This window comes from Ovis aries, chromosome 26, assembly GCF_016772045.2.
Source record: "Ovis aries strain OAR_USU_Benz2616 breed Rambouillet chromosome 26, ARS-UI_Ramb_v3.0, whole genome shotgun sequence".
In the NCBI taxonomy this organism is placed as follows: Eukaryota; Metazoa; Chordata; class Mammalia; order Artiodactyla; family Bovidae; genus Ovis; species Ovis aries.
In genome coordinates, this window is record NC_056079.1 from 36,234,282 (window position 1) to 36,259,295 (window position 25,014).

General features: G+C 42.9%; 1 protein-coding gene across 2 annotated transcripts in view; it reads right to left on the reverse strand.

The window, feature by feature from the left end:
• KAT6A (lysine acetyltransferase 6A) overlaps window positions 1–25,014 on the reverse strand; it is a 106,051-nt gene that overhangs the window by 53,400 nt on the left and 27,637 nt on the right. Inside the window, exons 1-2 of one of the 2 annotated variants that reach the window (XM_042241367.2) lie at window positions 6,607–14,596; window positions 26–134 (exon numbers count right to left, since the gene is read on the reverse strand). Coding sequence is in view for 1 of the 2 variants with exons in the window: in XM_027962617.2 (XP_027818418.2) it covers window positions 26–134 (109 nt within the window). In the remaining variant the exon portion in view is untranslated. Of the gene's footprint in view, window positions 1–25; window positions 135–6,606; window positions 14,597–25,014 lie in introns of those variants that run through there. The other variant, XM_027962617.2, reaches the window with a different exon arrangement.

Sequence of the window (25,014 nt, forward strand, 5' to 3'; positions counted from 1 at the left end):
CGCACGCACAGAGAGGGTCACCTACCACTGTTGCCGCAGTCCGCACAGGAGATGAGTTCCTCTGGCTTCTTTTCTCGGTTTTGCTCTTTTGTGCCAAGACAGAAACTACAGATGGGGATGGGTTCAGCAACCGGCTGCAAAGAAAAACACAATTCACTCAGTACTGGGGCTTTTCTTTAGTGTTAACATAAAGACAGTAGAAGCACAATTTAAATTCCTTTAAGAGTTGCATATGACTTTGGCACAAATGTATACCCCTCCGAAATTTCCAACTCACAAAGTAGGTGGGTTTTTACAAATGGTCCTGACACTGGCAACTTTGGTCTAAAAACTCATACCCCAATCAGTTGGTCACTTAGAAACTAAATGACCCAATATGGGTTAAGCAAAGTAATCAACTACCTAAGAATGAAAAATTCAACTAAATTAAGTACAAGAATCATAGTATTAGCCTTTACAAGGCATGTGATGTAAGAGAAAAATAATAACAATCATAATGAAAAGCAGGTCATTAGCGCAACGAGACAAACAGAGCTCTGTGCAAATGGGAAAAATACATTCCAATGTGGTCTGGAAGAGACGGGCTGAATGAGCAAGACAACACATATTAAGTGCCAGTACTTAATACATGGGTGTTATGGTAATCTAACAAGCTTCTCCAAAGACAACAGATAGTAACTGTTAAAAGCAGGTTTAAACCTCAGTCTCTAGGTTCCTCCACAGCAGTGGATGGAGAGAAGGGCAGTACAGGCAGTGTAACCAAGGTGAGCTTCGATGTACAGTCTGCCAAGGCTAGTACTTTAAAGATAGAGTTTCTGTGATAAGCGGGGGGGGGGGGGGGGGGCGGCGCGTGAGGGGACAAGAGAGAAAGAGGCTAGATCAGTTCTTTAAGACTGCCACTGAATGTCTTATAAAGAAGCTGGACTTCACTCTGCAGAAAAGAACAAGAAGTTACTGAACCAAGAGACGATCACCTGTACTTGAGAAAAATAGCCCTGTATCAATAAAAAAGGCAGACTGGGGAAAAGGGAATGGAAATGCAGAACCAGCTACGGGCTCAGAAAGCGACCAGCAGTGGAAGTAACAGAAAAGGAAATGAATTAAACATGACACGACCCAGCAAGGGAACAACAACAACTTAACTGAAAAGGTGGTAACATCATCAACTACGACAGTCATCCTAGAGAAGAAAGTCAGGAGGAAAGGAAAGAGCCGATGAGCCTGATTTCAGCTGTGTTTCATCGGGAGGTACTCTCAGTCACCTCTCAACTCCGCTGAGCAGGGTGCAGGACAGTGACACACAGCCCTCCACATGCTTTCAGTCCACTGGGGAGAGCAGACAGAGTGTCTACAGGTATCATGGCAGAAGGACAAGAGTGGGAGACAAAGGACCAGGTGATCAAGGAGGTGCAAGCGGGGCCAGGGAACGGCTTCCTAGAGTTATCTGACAGGAGCCGGCACACCTGAAGGGGATGCTGAAAGAAAACACAGAATCACAGAGAATCAGATTTGGGAGCCAGGTGGAATGAACTTAGTTTGGGTCTTAATAGAGCTTAAAATGCCTATGAAACATCCAAGGAGCAATGTCCATGGATCTGGAGCTCAAGAGAAAGGTTGATTTGGAAATTAAAATCTAGAAGTCATAGTCAGCCTTCCATATCCCTGGGTTCCACATTCTTGAATTCAACCAACTGTGGATCCAAATCAGTTGAATCTGGAATCCAGAACCCGCAGATACCTTGAGCGCTGACTATACATACAAAATAGCTGTAACGCCATCAGTTGAAGGGTTTTCCCATGGACAACAGGTGGAAAGGAGAGCCAAGAACACCAATATGTAAGGGACTGGCGGAGGAAAAAGCCTGGAAAAGAAATAGACTAGTCAGAGAGCTCAATGGTACATCAATATAAAAACGTCCAACACAAGCAAACCCACAGTACTGCTCAGCCAAGAGATGAAATGAGAGATGAACAGCTGGGAGTTGTCTTTTAACAACTGTGGCTGTGGTAAAGACAACCACATCCTTCCTTTAAAAAGAACCAGGGAATAAACCTGGGAAAGACATTATACAGGAGCAGAAGCTTGAAGTAACCTCTAAGAAGGCAGAAGCAAGGTCATGAGGTTTGAGCTTCATGCTGCAGCCTCTCAGGACCGCTAGAAGATTTTAACAGAGGAATGATATGAGCAAGATTTGAAGTTTTAAAAAGTCACTGTGTAAGTGGAAATGGTCGGGAAGGAATACGATCTACATGTGATCCAGGCCATGAGTAACAAGGGCCTGCATTAAGGCACCGACGAAATGACTGGAGGAGAGACATAAGAGGACTGGAAAAGGAAGATCTGGCAGGAACTGACGGGTAACTCCTCAGGAGTAGCAGGTAGGGAACAGAGAAGGATGGAAAACCAGAGAGACACCATCAGAGAAGCGAAGAGGCGAGCCACAGAAAGGCAGATCTTAGCGCACGTTTAACTAACAAATGTTCATGTCCAGTACTACCCAGAAAAACCCTTACATGTCAGTCAGGAAAAGACAGACGACTTCAACAGGTGCTTTACAGCAGAAAACACATGGAGCACAGGGCAGCGTAGCCGTCACCTCCTTGACCTAACCACACTACACTAAGGGTGTTTCTTCTCTGACCACATAAGACCAAGCATAAAAGCAATAAATATTTTAGCTACCAAAAAAAAAAAAAAACAAAAACACGGAACCTGTAGAGAAATACTGTTATCAACTGATCATGATATTGTAACTTAACTGATAATTCCAGGGCTTTCTGTTTTTTAATTTCAGGGCACTTTTTAAGCACAATTCGGGCAAGAGTAATAGTACTTTGAGAATTAGTCATTTTAGCTGATGAACTACAAGCAAAAAAGTGGTTTAAATAAATCATCTAGGTTACAACATAAATCTATGAGGTTTTCTGTGTGGAGCAAATAGAAGTGCTGATCAGCTAACTGTGTGGTTTGTTTTGGCACATCCCTAACAATATCATGAAGTGTGAAAAAAATTACAACTCCAGAGGATTCTCATTCCCGAAGTATCATTGAGTATGAAGATCACTGAGACAGGCTGACACTACATTGTGTTTGCTCATTTTAAGAGGTGACCCTGAATTGTACTGGAGTAGTGACATGCATAACATTTTCCAAGTAAAACTCCACCAGCTGATTTCAAGTATCCTGCATCACAAAAATAAAATGAGAACAACTGATAATCCAGGAGCAAATCTTTAAAATATGTATAGATACACAACATGCCATATAGTCACTGATCCCAGAACTGTCGGAACACAGTCCTCACATCTCACCGTTCTCGTATCTCCATGAAGTGAATCTATTCTACTGCTAATACAACAAGAGGAAAACACTGCAGCAAATGATGCCTCACACCATTAAACACAGAAGCCAGAGCGAGCCCGCAGCTTGGCGCCCACCTCTCATCCAGCCCAATGACATCCAGCTTCAAGACCCTCTGTGACCTGTACCCCCCCACACACCCCCACAGGGCCTCCCCAACCTCACCTGCTACAGCTCTCTCTCTTTCACACTCTGCTCTTTCTTTACGAGTCAGATGTTCCAAGACCTTTGCCCCTGTTTTCCTTCTGTCTGGAGAGCACTTCCCTAGATCCTTCAGACCTCTACTCAAACGTTGCCTTCAGTAAGATTCTCTGACCACTCCGTCTAACACCTCAAAACAATCTGCCAACCACAGAAAGTCATATCTCCCTTCCCTGCTTTATTTTTTCTTCTTAAACTCTTCTCACTAATTGAAATACTGTATGTGTCTCTTACCATTTGTTCCCCCAATGAAATGTAAACTACATGAAAGCTATGATTTCTGTTTGCTGAGGATTATATTCCTAGTACTAAGAACAGTGTCTAGCATATAAGATGCATTTAATAAGTCTTGTTCAGTGCATTAATTAAATTACCCTGAAAAACTGGAAACAATAAGAAAAACAGTATCTTAGAACAATGAGTTGGTTACGAGACTGAGAGAGCTATGTTCAGCTCAATAATAAACTCAATAATATAAAAACACTCTACTGATTATTTAATTTATATGTAGAGTACATCGTGTGAAATGCTGGGTTGGATGAAGCACAAGCTGGAATCAAGATTGCTGGGAGAAATATCAATAACCTCAGATAGGCAGATGATACCACCTTTATGGGCAGAAAGTGAAGAAGAACTAAATAGCCTCTTGATGAAAGTGAAAGAGTGAAAAAGTTGGCTTAAAACTCAACATTCAGAAAACTAAGATCATGGCATCCGGTCCCATCACTTCATGGCAAATAGATGGGGAAACAGTGGGAACAGTAAAAGACTTCATTTTGGGAGGCTCCAAAATCACTGCGGATGATGGCTACAGCCATGAAATTAAAAGACGCTTGCTCCTTGGAAGAAAACTATGACCAACCTAGACAGCATACTGAAAAGCAGAGACATTACTTTGCTGACAAAGGTCCAGAAAGTAAAGGCTATGGTTTTTCCAGTGGTCATGTATGGATGTGAGAGTTGGATCATAAAGAAAGCTGAGCGCCAAAGAATTGATGCTTTTGAACTGTGGTGTTGGAGAAGACTCTTGAGGGTCCCTTGGACTGCAAGGAGATCCAACCAGTCAATCCTAAAGGAAATCAGTTCTGAATGTTCATTGGAAGGACTGATACTGAAGCTGAAACTCCAATGCTTTGGCCACCTGATGCGAAGAACTGACTCACTGGAAAAAGACCCTGATGCTGGGAAAGACTGAAGGCAGGAGGAGAAGGGATGATAGAGGATGAGATGGTTGGATGGCATCACCGACTCGATGGACATGAGTTTGAGCAAGTTCCCGGAGTTGGCGATGGACAGGGAGGCCTGGGTGCTGCAGTCCATGGGGTCGCAAAGAGTCGGACACGACTGAGCGACTGAACTGAACTACTGTTTCCAAGTGATTACATGGTCTCCATAACTAAGTAAGATTTCTGCCACAGCAACCCGCTGCTATTCGACTTCTCAAAAGCAGGGGGAGGTTTGTGGCCGGAGGCATTTAGATGGTACTGTGTCAAGGAGGGACACAGGCTGACTTAAGCTCCCTGTTGAGATACCCCAAATAATCACTAGATGGCAGCATTGAGACAAACACACAGCAGAGGTTCGGGTAAGAAGGCCAAAGGCTGCGTAGCATTCGGACTTGGGTTTTGGGAAATAACTTTGGGAAAAAAGAACAGCGAAAATTTTGCCCAATGATCTCTATTACATGAGGTTAAAACATGAAAAAAAATAAAGTTTGGACACAATCATTTAGACAATCTTAAATGTAACATTTTCTAGGCGCTGAAATGCATCATCTGTTATTCCCATCTTTATTAAAGTACAATTTTATTTTTTCCCACACTTGACTTTAATTTTTTAACCACTATATACTTGTTTGTGTCTCTATGTTCTCATATCTTCTGAGGACCTCAAACCTATCTTTATGTTGTCTCTCTTTCTAAACACTGACATAAAGGATAATCAAGAATCTGTTTTAATTATTTCTTTCAAAACGGAACTGAATGATAAATTCTAGAACTGTGACCACCAGAATTTTCAAGGACAAAACTGCATATGTAAAGTTAGATTTATGATTTCAGAAACCTCTAAGCGATCATATGTCACAGACTCTGAGGTAATAAAGCTTTGTGACTTCTTAAAAGTTACAAATCCTCATTTTATGACCACTGGAAATGATTAAGACAAGTTAACAGAGCCAATATTAAGAGTATGAAAGAAATACATAATTCATATAAGATTCCTTGAACTACTCAAACATGCACTAAGCAGTAATAATAGTCATATCGTTCTTCCTTAGACTTGAATACAAAATATCTATAAAGCTCTATAAAGACAGATTTTAAGATGATGAAAAGCTTCTGGAAATGATAGTGGCAATGGTTTCAAAACACTGTGAATATACTCAATGCCACTGAATTGTACACTAAAAAATGTTTAAATTTTTATGTAAACTTTACCATAATAAAAAAATGAACAAAAAAATTAAGTGGTATAGATTTGTCATATTCTCACAAGTCAGATAATTAAAGTAGTAAGGTCAAAACTGATGAAGGTGAGAAGCAACTACTATAATCTGTCCTCATCTTGAAAACCTGTGTCTTTTAACTGTTCCTTTGAGGACAGAAATTAGACTTAGAGATACAGTTTTAACACTCCCCAAAATGAAAATGTTTTTCATCACTAATAACAAATTCTGGTAACTGAATTTAACCATGTACCATTTTATTCTCATTCTCATTTTATTCTCATCTCTACCCTGAAGTTGGCTACCTTTTAATCTAATTACATGAAGACATCTCACCCTTAATGCCTTAAAAATTTTTCTTGTAAAACAAGTCTAAGTATTAAGATGATTTAAGTAATAAGGTCAAAACTGATGAAGATGAGAAGAAACTACTATAGCCTGCCATCAAGCACCTCTCAGTCTCAAGCAGAAACCTCTTTCCGACCGCTGCGTATCTGAGCCAGCTGGGTTCTGAACCACCACAAGCTCCCCTCAAATCCACCCCCCAGACTTCTTTTCCTTATATTCAACTTCTCCTCAAGCTATGAACCTCACCTACCTCTTTGAATTCTTCTAGTGGTTCAGAGCTATCTGTTTATCCTGTCTCTTTCTGCTCCTGCAATTACAATCAAGTAAATTTAACTGCCAATTAACTTTCTTACATAGATATTTATTTCACACAACTTGAAACTTAAATAATTTTCAGCAGAGAGATAATGTATTAGTTGATAACACGTACTGCTAAAGTATTGTTACATATAATAAAGCGAACAGAATAGCTTTGCTATATACATTAATAATAAGTACCCACAGGATAAAGAGGAGGTAAGTCTTAGCTTAGAAAGAGGAAAACTGACTACTCGTAGGTATTGTATAGTGAAGTGAAGCAAAATGCTGCTCAGTGACCAAGAGCACAACAAAAACAAACATTGCTAGGTTTTCAAAATACTATCCAAAGAATAAAATGTCTTAAAAATGCTGCTGTTTGGTAAGCACTATAATATAAAATAAAATTTGATAAGACAGAGAATCAGGACTCACATTTTCAAACCACCTACAAATGTCAGTACAAACAAAACCCGTACAAAATAATTAGAAACCAATTAAACTGGTTTCACTTTTCACATTAACCACTTCACACACACACACACACACAAAACTCTAAAGCAAGCTCTCTGAGAGACTGATGGCATGATTCCTTATTTCCAATACTAGAAGGGAAGCAAACTGGCCCATAAGAAAGAGTTCGCTTCAGGGAATGTTGGGAAGCATCGTACTCTGTGGAGAAGGCTGGACATTCTAACATACGCCGTCCTCTTCCAGTTGAGCGAGCCCTCCTCTCAGCCCTGCCCAGCTCTTCACGACCAATGGCCTTGGGTGAGCTCATGCTTCTCCCGAATCCTTCCCAACAGTTTAGAATTCAATCTGTCTTCATCTTTTCCAGAAAGACAACCCTAGTGTTAGCAGCTCAGTTGTATCCTACTCTTTGTGACCCAGTGGACTGCAGCCTGCCAGGCTCCTCTGTCCATGGGATTCTCTAGACAAGAGTGGGCTCCCATTTACTCCTCCAGGGAAAGACAACCCTAGGTAAGCAGAAATTACCCTAGAACTCTTAATTCATGTCTTATCCATGCCTTGCACACAGTATGTATTAAATAAATAAGCATTTATTGAAATTAAAACACAACAAAATTTTGCTTAGCTCCATACAGGTTTATCAGTTACTTACTCAAAGCCTTTCCTCCAAGAATCAATAACCTTCAGGGGAGATATACTTGGGCAGGATTTAATCCCTTCAAATTCTTCAGCACCCCGTATGCTAGTAAGTCCTCTATGGTTGCTTATTAAACATTTTTTCAGGACAATCTTTTCCTTAAATGTATACAGTTGTAAAAGAAACACAGTAATAAAACAACATGAACGGCCTGGAAAAGAGTCCATTCTCTACTATTTATAGTCTACAATAAGGTAACCTTGCATAATTTTAATCAGTTCCAACATAACCAATTAGCCATTACAAAGCTTTAATAGGGGTACTAAATTGAGTTCTTTTATTATGATGAGTTCATTCAATGACTTCTACAATTAGATATAATAACAAGATCATTGGGGAAAGAAAATAAGTTAATGATACAATTAGATCAGTAATGATCAATTTCAATTTACACTTTTACTATATAGATTACTGTACATTTAGATGAGAAAGCAATCATCTGTCAAGATAGTATAACAACTTTCTATTCCTTAATCAGAGGTGATATCAAAAATGGTAATATGCATATTTGCTAGATTTAAGCTCTACACTAATAGTAATGAAATCGTCTTTTTTTCCCATATTCCTCAGTTACTTGAAAGCTCTGCTTTCTGTCTGTCAGACACATCACCACGTTATCAATTTCCTCATCCATCCAAATCCGGCACTGCCAAGTTCTGACTGCCGCTCCCTTCCTCTGCGGCCTTTCCTTCCTACTTCTGTTTCTTTTATACACCCAGGGCTCTCCCCTAATTCTGAGTCACATCACCAATACAATCTTCTACACGGACTGACCAGTCTTTCTTTGATGTGTTTTTGCAACTACTACCAGATTGTCCGGATCGTGGGTATGTGTGAAGCTGCTCCAATCATGTCTGACTCTGGACTGTAGCCCACCAGGCTCCTCTCTCCACGGGATTTTCCAGGCAAGAATACTGGAGTGGGCTGCCATGCCCTCCTCCAGGGGATCTGCCAGACCCAGGGATCGACCAAGGGATTGAACCCCAATCTCTTTCATCTCCTGCATTGGCAGGAAGGTTATTTACGTCTACTGCCACCTGGTTTAATCCTCCTAAAATACTACCATCTTTAATCCAGTTCCTTGCCTGGCTCAAACTTACACACCCCCACTGCCAGCTCCTGTCACTGGCATGCCATTCCTCCACCACACACCAAACTGCCTTTCTCACACTGCCTTCGTCTACCCCTGACTACTCACTTGTCTTCAGATGTCATACTCAATGCTCTTTCTCCAGGTTATTTTACCCCATCCCTCGAAGTTCTCTGTATCCCTGCCTCTAAGAATCAACTCAGGAGAGCTTAGGGACAGACTGGGTTTCCTTACTTACAGCATCACATTGGCCATGTTACATAACTCTTTGGTGCAAAATGGTACAACATACCTACCTTTGGAGTTACCAAGAAGATTAAATGAGATAAAGTTACGAGACTGTAACTCAAACATAAGCACCTAAAACAGCTGATTTCTTATACTTCAAAACTGTATCTATCCTTCAAAGTTTACCTTTGTTAAGTGACTATTTTTTTAAATCAGAGCAAATTTTTGTTCTAACTCCCTCAAAAGGCACAGTGATTAAAATTTTCTATGAACTAAAAGACTTTCTATATATGGCATTTATTTGCATGACTGCATTCAGTTTTTTAAGTCTTTCTGCACACACAATTACCACTTAAAAAAAAAAAAAGAACTATACAGGTACTTGAGTATAAGAGCATTAGCAAAAGAATATTTTCTATGCTAAAAATATACAAAAGTGAGGATGGTTTACAAGGAGAAAGATGTTCAACAAGACTTTTGTGTTCTCTTACATTTTTTAAGAGACATTTATTTACCAGCATTTATTCTGACCAAACTATGGTCTAAAACAAGTAACAAATTGGCAAACAGCGTCATTCCCTCAAGTCCGACCAAAGAATACTAACTGGCCCGTATCTGACACAGCACGCCGTGCCCTGCTCCTGTCGGTCTGGAACTGGAAGGGCCTTCAAAGCCACTACACATGCACTTCAGCAGGGGCTAACAGCGCTGTCCAAGGCTATACGCGCCTAGTCAAGTGGCTACAGCTAACACCCAAAGTCAGGTATGTACCCCAAATTCAACAGCGAGAGTACTGACTCTAGCCAAAAGCTTCAACTCAGTGACTCAATCTGAAGATACAATAATTTCTTAAAAATAGACAGACCTTACAGACGGGAAAGGCTGAGTTTCCATCACTGGTGAACAGTAACACTATCACTGATAATATGGTATGGCAGAATTTAATCTTACACACTGAAAACTGAAGCGGACCAAGGCTGCGCCCCTGCCTTCCTCAACGAGGCGCGCCATCCACAGCAGTGAGAAACCACTCTCTGGGAGCCACCCCCCCTCCCCGGCCTGGCAGCCAGGGGTCAGGGCACGGCGCTGTCACTGCCGGGGGCCAGGGTTCAATCCCTCGTCAGGGAACTAAGATCTCGCAAGCAGCACAACACGGCCCAAACCACGCTTGTTTAAAAAAGGAAAGCCATCTTTTACCTCTTTTTCCCAATTCCAGAGAATGACTGAGGAGGGTATAAGAAAAACAAAAATGCAGAAGCCAGGGCAGGTCCCTGCTAGAGAGCTCTTGTGTTTTAGCATAGCACCTTAGGGGCCTGGTAAACAAGGCAGGCAAACTGCCTGCCTATGAACCCAGAGAGAGGGCAGTGACAGAGGGTCAAGAAAGCGGAAGCAGCGGGGAGTGTGGCCAGAGAGGTGGCTGGGAACAAACCCCAAGAAGCAGGCTGGTCAAAGGACTGTGAAGAACCGTGTGACACCCGGTTCTAAGACTGTTTCTGTGCTACAACAGACATCTTCAAACTTGCACTCCACGTGAAAAAGAGAAGTGAGCAACTTTTCAGTAATGAAAAAAACAGTGAGGGAACTTCAGTTTGGTTCTTCCCGGAGCAGCGCAGAGGGCCACTCAGGGAGCCACGGCGCGACGGCCCAGAGCCTGCCCAGAGCCCGGCCCGGGGGGTCGGGGGGACCTGCGCGGCGGGAGGCAGGAGCCAGTGGGAGACCAGCCTCACCGCTGCGGCTGCAGTGGGAAAGGCTCCCCCGCCTGCAGGTTCCAGGACCGCCAGAAGTAAGCGAGAACGCTTATTACAACTTGGTTGGAGTCTTCATTTTTCGTTTTAAAAGAAAACTTTATCCTAATAATTAAGTTATTACATCCCTGTTTAAAAAGTTAGGTAAGAAAGAGAGAAAAGACAGTAAAATTCCCCCTCCTCTTCCTCTCCGACAATAACCACTATCCACTGAGCACCCCAAGCGCTGTCATATACTCTTTACAGGCCTCAACATGTTCAGACCCAACAACCACCCTATGGGCTAGGGATGCTGATCACCATTTTCCAGACGGGAAAACAGATCCCCAGAAAGATTAATGCGGCAGAGCCCAGACAGAAACCTAGGTATGCTAGCTGCAGAGACCACGTGCTTCAATCTGGAACGGTGCAGTTTCTGTTCATGTACACTGTTCTCAACTTTTCCTCTGCAGACAGTTTAAAACACACACATTAATAGGCTCATATGACATATAATGTATAATCTTCTTTCTGTTACATTTCCACATCAATAAATATAAATCAACATCACTTTCTAGTGGCTAGAAAACATCCATTACATGTTCTAAGATAACTTAACCAATCCCATATAGATGAACATTTAATGGTTCTAATATTTTATTATACCCAATACTATAATCAAATACCCTTGTATATACATCTTTGCTCACTTTGGGGACTGTTTCCTCAGGATATATTTCTTGACCTGAATTGCTGGGTCAAAGAGGTACTCCTCCCTAAGATTTCTGACACATGCTGCTGAGTGCATTTCAGCAAGGCTGGCTCCCACCGGCAGTATCTGTGCCAGCCAGGAGGCTGTCGTCTCTCAGCTCCACGCTCACCCTCAGGCGGCTCTGTAACGCTGGGCTCAGAGGGCCCACTTCGCTTCTCCTCACTCCACGGCCTTCCCAGGAGGCCCCAGCAACCGGGGCACGGGAGGGCGAGCAGACGGTGAACGGCAGAGAGTGGACGTGCCCCTTGCGGCCTGTCTCCTGGGCTGGCCAGGGCCGGCCGAGCAGCACGGTTGGCTGCGGTCTGCAGCTGCTAACAGCTCTCTCAGAACCACCTCCATCCTCTCGCGATTGCTGCTTTCCGACTGCATCTTGACTGATATGTCATCTCATATCTTTTCTTAAAATGTTTACTTTATATTGGAGCACACTTGATTAACGATGATGTGTTAGTTACAGGTGTACAACAACGTGTGTTATCTCCTACCTTAGTAACTCAGCATGTCTATCTTCAGCTCAATGTTCTAGATGGATCTGTATCCCTCCAGGATTCATATGTTGAAACTCTAACCCTCAACAGGACCGTACCTGGAGACAGGACTCTTAAGGAGTTTAAGTTAAGAGAGATTACAAGAGTGAGTCCCCAAGCCGAGAGGTCTGGTGTGCCACAGGAGCAGGAAGAGACCCCAGGAGTGTGTGCACCCAGAGGAAAAGAAGGTGACCATCTGCAAGAGAAGGGGAGAGGCCTCAGGAGAAACAAGCCCTGCTGGAGCTCTCACCGTGGCCTTCAGCCTCCAGAACTGAGAAGAGGACGGCCTCTGTTTTGAGCTGCCCGTCTGTGGGCTTCTGCATGGAAGCCTCAGATGACTGAGGCAGGTAAAATGACCTCACGCAGGTCTCACCCTCAGCGTACCTCTACACGCTATTGTCCACAGCACCTATTACGCAGAAGGACACTCAACGTGATGCTGGAGAAACAAGATACAACAAAACTAGTTCCTTGCTTCTGGGTCTTAGAATCTAGTTGTAAAAACAGAACATACACATTAAAAATGCATTCGAATACAGGGTAGCACAAGAGAAGGAACAAATACGGTGAAAATACTACAGTGAACGGCACCCAAATGAACCTGTTTATAATGATGCTTCCCCAAAACGAAAAAAAAAGCAGGACTTCATCTTATTTTTTAAAGGTTTATATAAATCTTTCCTTAATAGCTAAAACCATTTTCTTTAGACATGGATTTAAACAGTCTCACCAAACTATGGAAAAGCATAAAAGTCTAATTTCTCTAAAATCACTGACACATTTTACACAGTCCTGATACTCAACTTCATTAGCAGCCTTGAAAATAAGAACTGCAAACTTCCAGATCTCATATTATCTTCTTTAATTCAACACAGTAAATAAACTGAATCACCCCTCTTCTAGAAAGGTCTGTCTGCAATGCTGATCTACACTTAAAAATCAGTACTTCTCTCAGCTGTCTTCAAAGTCCTTTGAGGAGACATCCCTCTTCCTGAAGAAGAGATTTTTTTTTTAAGCAGTGTAATAAGCTCAGGGAGGTACCAGGACCGTACTTCTCTACACCACCTGGAGGCTGCCCAGGTGTAGGCATAAGGATGCTGTATCTTCACACCCTAAGCCGGTATTCTATCAAACTAAACTCTCTCTTTCAGATGTCAATATATTTCGTCCTCAACACTACCCCCATAACAGTATAAATAAAGCCTGTAGTGTTTCACAGGCCTGAAGCCTGAGGCCAGCAGCTTTTCAGAAGAAAGGACAGTGTCCTGAGGAGGAGAACACGGTGACGTCAGGATCTACACAGCAAGCCCTGAGCGTGCAGACCGCACACACCAGAAGAGCCGGGGAGGCGAGCCGGAGCAGCCAGCCTGGCTCACGCCGCACGTCTCTGGCAGACACTCAGCTCCTGCTGCTGCTTTCCGAGCTGGCGCATCCATCCATGTAATGTCACCAGGTCGCGGGAGGGAGCGAGGCTGAGAGCAGGGCGAGGAGAGAAACTGCTGTGCAGCCTGCCCGCCCCTCCGCACACGCCGTTACTATACAAAGCATGTCTGGAAAGCCAGTGCGCTGCCGCTGCACAGGCCCAAATGCTGCACACACACGCACGCACACGCACACAGGTGCACTCCACCCAAAGAACAACTGCAGAAGACAGAACTGTCTTTGGAAAGAAGAAAGTCTATGATTAAAGTCCTAATTCACGAGAAATGACTCCCTTCTGAAACTGCTGTCAGTTCTTGGAAAAAGGAAGGGGATGGGGAGGTATTCTAACCCCGTGGGCAAGCAACTAGCGTCCACAGAGAGAGCCTGAGCCAGCCTGGCCCATGCCCACTACAAGCACACGCCGCCACGGAAATAAACCTGCAACTCTGCTGAGAAGCAAAAGCATCCTGTGTGGCAACAACTACCTTACACACACCTAACGCAGTTACCTTACACACACCTAATACCTAACGCGGTTACCTTACACACGCCTAATGCAGTTACCTTACACACACCTAACGCAGTTACCTTACACACACCTAATACCTATCGCGGTTACCTTACACTAACGCCTCTAATGCAGTTACCTTACACACACGCCTAATGCAGTTACCTTACACACACCTAACACAGTTACCTTACACACGCCTAATCCAAAAGCATCTTGTGTGGCAACAACTACCTTACACACACCTAACGCAGTTACCTTACACAAGCCTAATGCAGTTACCTTACACACACCTAATACCTATCGCGGTTACCTTACACACGCCTAACGCAGTTACCTTACACACACCTAATACCTAATGCGGTTACCTTACACACGCCTAACGCAGTTACCTTACACACGCCTAACGCAGTTACCTTACACACGCCTAATGCAGTTACCTTACACACACCTAATACCTAACGCAGTTACCTTACACACGCCTAACGCAGTTACCTTACACACACCTAATACAGTTACCTTACACATGCCTAATGCAGTTCCTTGCCAATAACTACAGAGAAAAACAGAGAACCTTAAGAAGCAGTTCAGATGCCCCAGAAATGTAGTAAATGTAGGAAAGTTTGCTGTTCTGAGCACTCCGGAGTGTGTGTGTGTGTCTGTGTGTGTGTACACAATAATACTGAAACCAAAACTGGAACTGAAATGTGAAAGTACAGATCAGAATTTAGAGCTCGTAGAAACTCAACACCATTAATTTCAATAAATAGATGCTCCAACCCCATGACACATTATATGAGTCACTGCTACCAAAAGCAATACGTAGAAAACAAAAAAAAACCTGAGTATTTATTTAACCTGAGAAACTAATCTATTTTAGTCTAAAACCAAAAATGACTTTTCAAGATCAAAATGCTGTATCTCTGAAAATAGCATACAATCTGCCCTTAAGAATGTGTCATAAGAAACAAACAGGAAATAGCGTGTGTTGAAATCAGTAGTTATAAATAACTCTGTTCTGCACTGATATAGTTTATACACAAAAATACAGTAGCTTCAACCAACAGTTGTGCTTAGGACTTCCTTCAATTTGAATTTTAAAATCAGCTAATTAAGGAGACAGCTTGACAGGAAGCTATCCAAGTTCTGTGGTCCAAGTTCTCCAACAAAGGGCAACTTCACCTCTCATGTTCTTCATTTGTAAAATGAAAATATTTGCCATGATTATCTCTAAAGTCTCTTTCAGTTCTTAATTTCTAAAAGTACAGTAATTTTAAACACAAAATAGTTTTGTGTTTAGTAAGTTTCCTATTTCCAAGGAGCTCATAATCTAATTAAGGGTAACTGCAATAGGTAACCATACATGAATTAGCAAATAACGTAAGACAGAGGTGGACCAGAGGAGTGACGTAACAGGTGCATGGATCAATGAGGCACTGAGCTGAGAGTCCTGACGTTAAGGGCATAGCATCCGAAGCAAAGTTGAAGCTGAGATAACTCCAAAACAGAGCAAAGAGTTCTGCTGGGACCAAGAGGTTCATTAGGATTCAAATTGTCAACTTCATAAACCCAGTCAATTAATTCAGATTCCATGTAGTCATTATTTCATTATCTGAGCTCTACAGACAAGGAAGATATTAAGCTTTAAGGTTTAAAAGATGTTAAACATTAACAACATAAAACACATTTGCAAATTTTGTATTCAGTTCAGTTGCTCAGTCATGTCCAACTCTTTGCAACCCCATGAATTGCAGCACGCCAGACCTCCCTGTCCATCACCAACTCCCGGAGTTCACTCAGACTCACGTCCATCGAGTCGGTGATGCCATCCAGCCATCTCATCCTCTGTCGTCCCCTTTTCCTCCTGCCCCCAGTCCCTCCCAGCATCAGAGTCTTTTCCAATGAATCAACTCTTCACATGAGGTGGCCAAAGTACTGGAGCTTTAGCTTCAGCATCATTCCTTCCAAAGAAATCCCAGGGTTGATCTCCTTCAGAATGGACTGGTTGGATCTCCTTGCAGTCCAAGGGGACTCTCAAGAGTCTTCTCCAACACCACAGTTCAAACGCATCAATTCTTCGGTGCTCAGTGTTCTTCACAGTCCAACTCTCACATCCATAGATGACCATGGGAAAAACCATAGCCTTGACTAGACGGACCTCAGTCGGCAAAGTAATGTCTCTGCTTTTGAATATACTATCTAGGTTGGTCATAACTTTTCTTCCAAGGAATAAGTGTCTTTTAATTTCATGGCTGCAATCACCATCTGCAGTGATTTTGGAGCCCCCAAAAATAAAGTCTGACCCTGTTTCCACTGTTTCCCCATCTATTTGTCATGAAGTGATGGGACCAGATGCCATGATCTTAGTTTTCTGAATGTTGAGCTTTAAACCAACTTTTTCACTCTCCACTTTCACTTTCATCAAGAGGCTTTTTAGTTCCTCTTCACTTTCTGCCATAAAGGTGGTGTCATCTGCATATCTGAGGTTATTGATATTTCTCCCAGCAATCTTGATTCCAGCTTGTGCTTTTTCCAGGCCAGCGTTTCTCATGATGTACTCTGCATATAAGTTAAATAAGCAGGGTGACAGTATACAGCCTTGACATACTCCTTTTCCTATTTGGAACCAGTCTGTTTTTCTATGTCCAGTTCTAACTGTTGCTTCCTGACTTGCATATAGGTTTCTCAAGAGGCAGGTCAGGTGGTCTGGTATTCCTATCTCTTTCAGAATTTTCCACAGTTTCTTGTGATCCACACAGTCAAAAACTCTGGCATAGTCAATAAAGCAGAAATAGATGTTTTTCTGGAACTCTTTTGCTTTTTCAATGATCCAGTGGATGTTGGCAATTTGATCTCTGGTTCCTCTGCCTTTTCTAAAACCAGCTTGAACATCTGGAAGTTCACGGTTCATGTATTGCTGAAGCCTGGCCTGGAGAATTTCGAGCATTACTTTACTAGCGTGTGAGATTTTGTATTACTTAGCCCCAAATACCTCAGCCTAGTCTGAGTGATTTACACAGAGCCAGAGAGACTAATAAAAGATTAGGGCAAGTGTGAGCATGACCAGCTTGATAAAGCCCAGCTCATTAGGAGAAATAATTGAAAGTTAACATTTTTAATGCCCAAAACCCCTAAAGCTTAATAAGCAAAAAACAAACCCTGTCCTCCCGTGATACTTTCTTTAACACTGTTCTTAACTGAACTTTCCATGATACTTTCCATGATGATGAAAATGTTCTAGATCTATGCTAACCAATGGCCACATGTGGGATACCAGGTACCTGAAATGTAGCTAAATTAATTTTTTTTTAATTTTTAAATTGAATTAGCCACATGCAGTTAATGGCATCTGTATGGGTACCATTCTAGAAAATCTGTATAGAAGGAAATCACATTTTAAAACTGATAAAGTTTTAAAGTTGATACATAAAAACAGATTACAAAAACTGAATACGACGTCTACAGAGCAAATTTTGACCGTGAAAAAAAATTTTTGACAAACTATCCAGTGTATGACTACATGCACTGTGCCCTGTACAAGGCCAGTTTTTAATTCCAACGGCCTTCCATCACATCTTCCCTCCCCTTTACTGTTAACGCTGAGGGTTTAGTTTAGCCAGCCGCTGAAAGCACAGCCAGTTACCTCTACTCTACCCATTCTCACCATAAAATGGAGATAACTCCTCTGACTTGATTAAATGAAACCAAATGGTAACCACTAATTACTCTGAATTAAAACATTAAGAGGCACTGTCGCTACTTTATATAGGAATATAATTTTAAGTACTATTTTTAATGTTGTTATCTCAAGAAATTTCACAATAACTGTGATCCTCACTGAACAACCATATATAGTTCTATTTATTCAAGGCACATATAACAAGGAAGGTAAAAAAAAATCTAAGAAAAGGCATAACAAAAGTGTCTTCATTAAAAATGTTACATATGAGGTGGCTCTAAGGTGACTGTGCATGTGTTTTACAATCTTCATATAACTTTTAATGTTTTTTTTCTGTTTTCCCACAAAACATTTGATATTAGCATCCTTTGTCAAAAGCAAAAATTTTTTTAAAGAAAAAGCACGTGTTTACCCAATTTGAAAAGGTAAACCCAACTCTGGAGTGGTAAGTTTACCTCTACAGAATCCGTCATGCTACATACCAACACAGCTATTCATCTCAATTACAGATTGGGACTGCAAAAGTGAAGACAAAATTCTACAGTGTGTACCTGGCTATAACATTCTGCCCTCTTTCTAACTTAAGAGTTCCAATTTGCTTCACATAAATAAGACTCAAAAACTACTCAAGGTCTGTCTTTCCAACCTACCCTCGCATGCACACTGCAACCACCAGCAGACAGACTGGCAGGAGGCTGTGAAGGGAAAACCCTACGCTAGTGCAGAAGACACTCAGTGACCCGCTGACAGGGGGCCAGGCGCCTGCAGACCACACAGCCTGTGTATTCTGAGTGAACATCATAGCAAAACGCAAAACCAGCTTCCTATGGGAAAACAAAAAGAGAATCTGGTTCAGACCCTAGGATTTCGACCTTATCCGTAAGGCATCTCCTCACTGGGACAGATCTACAGACCCCTTGGCTCGCTGTTTACATTCAGTCCTCAGAAAGACTACGGGAAGCCAAGAGCCCTGCCTGGCTCCTTCTTTCACACTGTTCTTAACTGAACTTTCTATGATACCTTCCGTGATGATGAAAATGTTCTCAGTTCAGTTCAGTCGCTCAGTCGTGTCTGATTCTTTGCGACCCCATGAACCGCAGCACGCTAGGCTTCCCATCCATCACCAACTGCCGGAATCTACCCAAATCCATGTCCATTGAGTCAGTGATGCCATCCAGCCATCTCATCCTCTGTTGGCCCCTTCTCCCCCTGCCCCCAATTCCTCCCAGCATCAGGGTCTTTTTCAATGAGTCAATTCCTCGCACGAGGTGGCCAAAGTATTGGAGTTTCAGCTTCAACAGAAGTCCTTCCAATGAACACCCAGGACTGATCTCCTTTAGGGTGGACTGGTTGGATCTCCTTGCAGTCCAAGGGACTCTCAAGAGTCTTCTCCAACACCACAGTTCAAAAGCATCAATTCTTCTGTGCTCAACTTTCTTTATAGTCCAACTCTCCCATCCATACATGACCACAGGAAAAACCACAGCCTTGACTAGACGGACCTTTGTTGACAAAGCAATGTCTCTGCTTTTTAATATGCTGTCTAGATTGGTCATAACTTTCCTTCCAAGAAATAAGCGTCTTTTAATTTCATGGCTGCAATCACCATCTGCAGTGATTTTGGAGCCCAGAAAAATAAAGTCAGCCACTGATTCCACTATTTCCCCATCTACTTGCTATGAACTGATAGGACCGGATGCCATGATCTTAGTTGATCTATGCTAACCAATGGCCTCAAGTGGCAAGCCTCTTCCCAACCCAAAGCTCTCAGGCTCAGAGCACCCTACCCCACCTTGCAACAACAGACTGTCACCTCCCCATCACCGGGCTCTGCAGGAAGGTCCAGGTTATTACTGTTTTCTCAGCACTCCCTTTCAGCTCAGAAACACCCTGCTTTGGATGTCAAGCTGTATGATCACCTGAAACCTCACGAACTCCGGAGTCATCCCAAGCAGGTTATGAACTTTTGTGTTCTACCGCATCCCCAAACATTCTTGACTTCGGATTCTGTCTTGAACTGCCCAGAGCTGATTAAGAGAGCAGCAAATAAGTGGACCATCCCAAGAAAAGTGACAGAAAGAGACAATACAGGAAGCTGAACAGAAGCTTCCCAGGGTAAGCACAATAGAGCAACACGAAGGGAATGTTCTTACTGATGTTTTCAAACACCTAGCTGGCCCATAACATGGCCACACCGCACAAAGTATCAGAGCAAAGAGTGCTAATCAGACTCTTCTGGCTCTTCTTCTAAACCAAGATTTTAAACTTAGTTGAGACCAACGCCTACAAATAACCCTTAGAAATTATTTCTATTCAAATAAAAATAATAAACACAATGATTAATATCAGAATTAATCATTATTACTAGAAAAACTAAAAAAAAAATTAAGTGTGGCATCTTAACAGAGGTTCACTTGGAGCCTACTATGGTGCTACTGTAGTTCCGTCCATCCACCAACGCCCCACGCTGGGAGAGCACTAAACCCGAGTCAGGCCAACTGTGAAAGGCATTCTGATTCATTCATTCAAACACCTTCACGTCCCCAACATGCCCCACGCTGAACTAGAACCAGAGACACAGAGGCAAACATGACAGTCCCCAAACTCAAACTAGGTAGAGCCCGGCGGCAAAAAAGGCAAAATCCATGAGAGGAAGATGGGTCAAATGACTCTCGGCTATTATTAGGAGTACTGGGAAGCAAATAAAGAGTTTGGAAAGAGATGGGAAAAAAGGAAGAGCTACTACATGCCTTAGAAAGAGGACCTCTCCAAGGTGGTGACACTCAAGCGAGGCCTGTGGTAGAGAAGAAGCTATACCCTGGAGGGGTAAGTCACTGCACGCAGAAACACACAGCAGGTGCAAAGGCCTCAAGAAGAGTTTGGCAAATTGAGGAAACTGGAAAAGAGAAGTGTGGTTACAGAGCAGCAAGCAAGGGTGATGGTCTGCATATGCAGGAAGAGGGCTATGCCTTAAAGGAAATCAAGGAGGACTTCTTGTTCTCTGGTTTTGATAGAGAAAGGGTGGATTTACTGATATAAAGAAAACTATGGGGAAAAGAGAAGGAAGAGATCAAGAATCTGTTTTCTTCCCATTAAACTTGAGCTAAGATGTTCAACTAGGGCAGAGTGACTGTTTTACTGATCTGCATATGCCTTCACGCTGAAAACCCAGGGGTTTTCTGAACAAAGTCTGAAGAGAGGATCCTTGTTTTCCTTTAGGGTCACGAGGGTGGAAGGATCTGAGTTCTGAGAGACCTACATCCAGTGAGAGAAAACCTGTCTGAGATAGGAGACCACATAACCAATTCAAAGAGAGTGGCAGAGGAGAGAAGCAAGAATCCGCAGTTCTCTAGTCTTGGGCCAGCTGGCCGGAGAGCCAGCTCCCTCCCTCTCCTTCAGTCTGCTCACACGCATGAGTAAATCACTCTTTCACAACCCTAGACCTAACCAACACACCCACCACAGGCTTATTTAGATTCTATCTCTTTTACATAGTAAATCTATTAGGAGCTCGAAAAGGACTCAAGTCTTTTTAGTTTTAGAAACTCAAAAAGGAAAGTGCACAGCAATGAAATCTAAGAAATGCCAAGGATCACAGAAGCACCGACATCTTCCTAAGTCCCTGGGGCCCAGGATGAGCTTGGGGAGAACAAAGTTGTGAAAAAAGGAACACACTCAACTGAGAAAATAACCCAATTTTTAAAATGGTAAAATACATGAACAGACATTTCACCAAAGAAGATATAAATAAATCAGCACATGAAAAGATGCTCAACATGACTAATCACTAGGGAAATGCAAATTAAATCACAATGATATATCTTATTAGAATACATTTTTAAAATAACAATACCAAGTGTTAGAATGCAGAGCAAATGAAACTCAAACACTGCTGGTAAAAATGTGAAGCAGCACAGCCACTGTGAAAACAGCCTGGCAATTTGTTATAAAGTTAAACATACCTTTATCATTCAACCCTGCAGTCTCCCTCCTAGCTGTTTACCCAAGTGAAATGAAAACCTGCAGTAGCAGGCGGAATGACTGCTCCCAAAGATATTAGGTCTTAATCCCAGGAACCTGTAAATGTTCATTTATTTGGAGAAGGATCTTTGCAGATATGATTAAATGAAGCACTTTGATACTGCATTTATCCTGGATTACCATGTGAGCCATCATATTTATCCCTATGAGACAGGACAGAGGGAGACAGGACACACGCAGAGAGCAGAAGCTGACTTGAGGATGGAGGGGAGACCAGAGCGACCCCACCCCCTCAACAATGGGTGTGGGCAGGAAGAGGGGCGTGACCTTTAGGCACCAGAAATCTGTTGACTACACCACAATAACATAAAGTAGCTCTGACCTGTTGAGCACTTTTACCTGTATACTTGTACCTTATGGTATTATTTAATTATTACAGAATGCCTACAGTATCAATTTCTCAGTTTCACAGATGATAAAAATTAGGCTTAGAAGAAAACAGTCTGCCTAAGACATAACAAAAGAGGGAACACCAACCACTCTTTGCTGCTAAGTCACTTCAGTCGTGTCTGACTCTGTGTGACCCCACAGACGGCAGCCCACCAGGCTCCCCCATCCCTGAGATGCCCCAGGCAAGAACGCTGGAGTAGGTTGCCATTTCCTTCTCCAATGCATGAAAGTGAAAAGTGAAAGTGAATTCACTCAAGTCGTGTCTGACCCTCAGCGACCCCATGGACTGCAGCCTTCCAGGCTCCTCCGTCCATGGGATTTTCCAGGCAGGAGTACTGGAGTGGGGTGCCATCGCCTTCTCCACACCACTCTTTACTGATATGAAAAAAAGGTACATAAAAAATAACGAGCTAGGGACTTGGGGTCTATACCTAGAAAGCTGTGCTACCCCAGAAAGCTAAGATAGCTTTGCAGGTCTCAACACAACCTTTGAAACAAGTGCGACGGATTACTTGTTCCAAATCTAAAGTTCTGTTATTTATGAATACCACCATAGAGAAATAACTTTCTACGCTGTAAGCAACCAAGAAGGTGCCTTACCTATAAGTCAAAGGTTAGCAAACTGTTTCTGTAGGAAGGCAGAAAGTATTTTTAGGTTTTGTAGGCCACGTAAAGCCTGTGTCATCTACAGCGTAGTCTTTTTTTTAATAACCCTTTAAAAATATAAAACTGGCTAAAAGTCCATATAAACACAGGTCCTGGACAGGACTGGCTCACAGGCTGGGTCTAGTTTGCTGACGCCTGTTCTAAATCAACTGTTTCGAGGCTATTTCGAATTGAAAAAGGGAAGAGTGATGGACAAGGGGGAGGACATGTGGACGTCCTTATGGGCCTTTCTGTTTAGAAGCAGGACATCCAGCTCACTGTCCACCTAGACGTATCACTAAGCACAGCCTTGTTTTTTTCCCTTCCTCAATCACCTTCCAACATCACCTTTTAAAATTTTTATTTATTTTTATTATTTTTTTTTGGCTGCACCCTGCAGCATGTAGGATCTTAGTTTCCCAACCAGAGGTCAAATCCACACCCACTGCATTGGAAAGGCAGAGTCTTAAAGCACTGGGCCAGGAGAGAAGTCTCAACATCACTTTTTTTTAATGGTGTCTTTCTAACTATACATATGTAGCCATTTGATTTAAAAAGAAACAAAATCATCTCGAAGAGTACTTGGTGTTGCTGAACTTCCTTCCGCCTGTGCTTCCGTATTTATCACCCAATAACCTATTTCTTACCAAGAAGTGGTAAATACATGCAGTGATAAGCATGATAAAAATACTACTGGTAAAGAAAAAGTCTAGGGGTTATCAATTCACCTAGACGGATTCACTGCATAAATACTTCTGAATACCAACTATGTGCCAGGCACTAAGTAAAAACCAGGAATCAAAAAGAAAGCTCTCTTGGAGCTTACATTCTAGGAGGAGGAGACAAACTAGAATACAGAGCATGTCAACTGGCAGTCCGTCCTAGGGACAGAAACCACACAGAAATGGCACCAGGGAGTCCCGGGTGTGATGGAGAGGCTGCAATTTCTACAATTTCTACAGGGCAGTCAGGGAAGAAGGGGAGGGAGCCAAGCCACGCAAACACTGACTTTGGAGACCACCCCCTCCCACAGCCACTCCCAAAGATCTCTGCAGACGTCACTTTCCCCACAAGGCCTCTCTCAGCAGAGTCTGGTTTTTCCCATTGCATGTGTCTTATGACACATAGTATCCTTTACTTTTTATATCTGCTATTATTTTTACTGTCTACACACACACACACTCCTCCTGAAGTGAGCTACATAAGGTGTTAAGTTTTAGGTTTTGCTCACAGGTAAACCCCAGAAGTTGAGGACATTCTCTGGTACATAGCAGGTACCCAACAGATACTGCCTGGGGGGTGAGGGGTGGTGGTGGTGGTAATATTCCAAGTAGAGGGCCCGGCACGTGCAAGGGTGCTTATGCAGGGATGTGCCGGGATGAAAGGAAAGTCCGGCGGCCGGTGGGCAGCAGGGGAGGAGAACAGCAGGACGTACACCAGGAAATGCGTGTCACGTGGAAGGAAAGGGCTTGGGAAGCTTTCACACTCTCTAGAGCAGAAGTCAGAAAAAGCCCAGAGGCCGCACCAAGCTTAGCACCTGCTGCTGTGAATAAAGTTTTACTGAGACTCAGCCGTGTCCATCTGCTCCCACACTGCATGTCTGCTTTTACACCACAATCACCAACAGAGAAATCTGACACACTTTCCACACTCACTGAGCAAGGCAGCAAACCACTATAGATGGTTTTTAGCAAAGCAGTCACAAAATCTGATTTAAAAAAAAAAAGTCCTCTGACTGTGTAGATGCAGGTGGATAAGGACAAGAGCAAGGAGATAATCAGGAAGCAAAAGCAATGGTCAAGTCATAAGTCTGACCTGGGGGGGGGGGGGGCACGTGATGGCCTCTGCCGTGTGTTCCAGAGCGAGGCTTGGCAAGCTGTCTCTGGAAAGGGCCAGGCGGTGAATACTTCAGCCTCTGCGGGCCGCATTAGTTGCAACCACATTCGCTGAAAACTACGCAGTTAGTCATTCACTCATGCCCGACTCTTTGCAACCCCATGGACTGCAGCCCACCAGGCTCCTCTGTCCATGAGATTTTCCAGTCAAGGATACTGGAGTGGGTTGCTATTTCCTTCTCCAGGGGATCGTCCCAACACAGGGATCGAACCTGGGTCTCCTGCACTGCAGGCAGCTTCTTTACCGACTGAGCTACAAGGGAAGCCTCGGA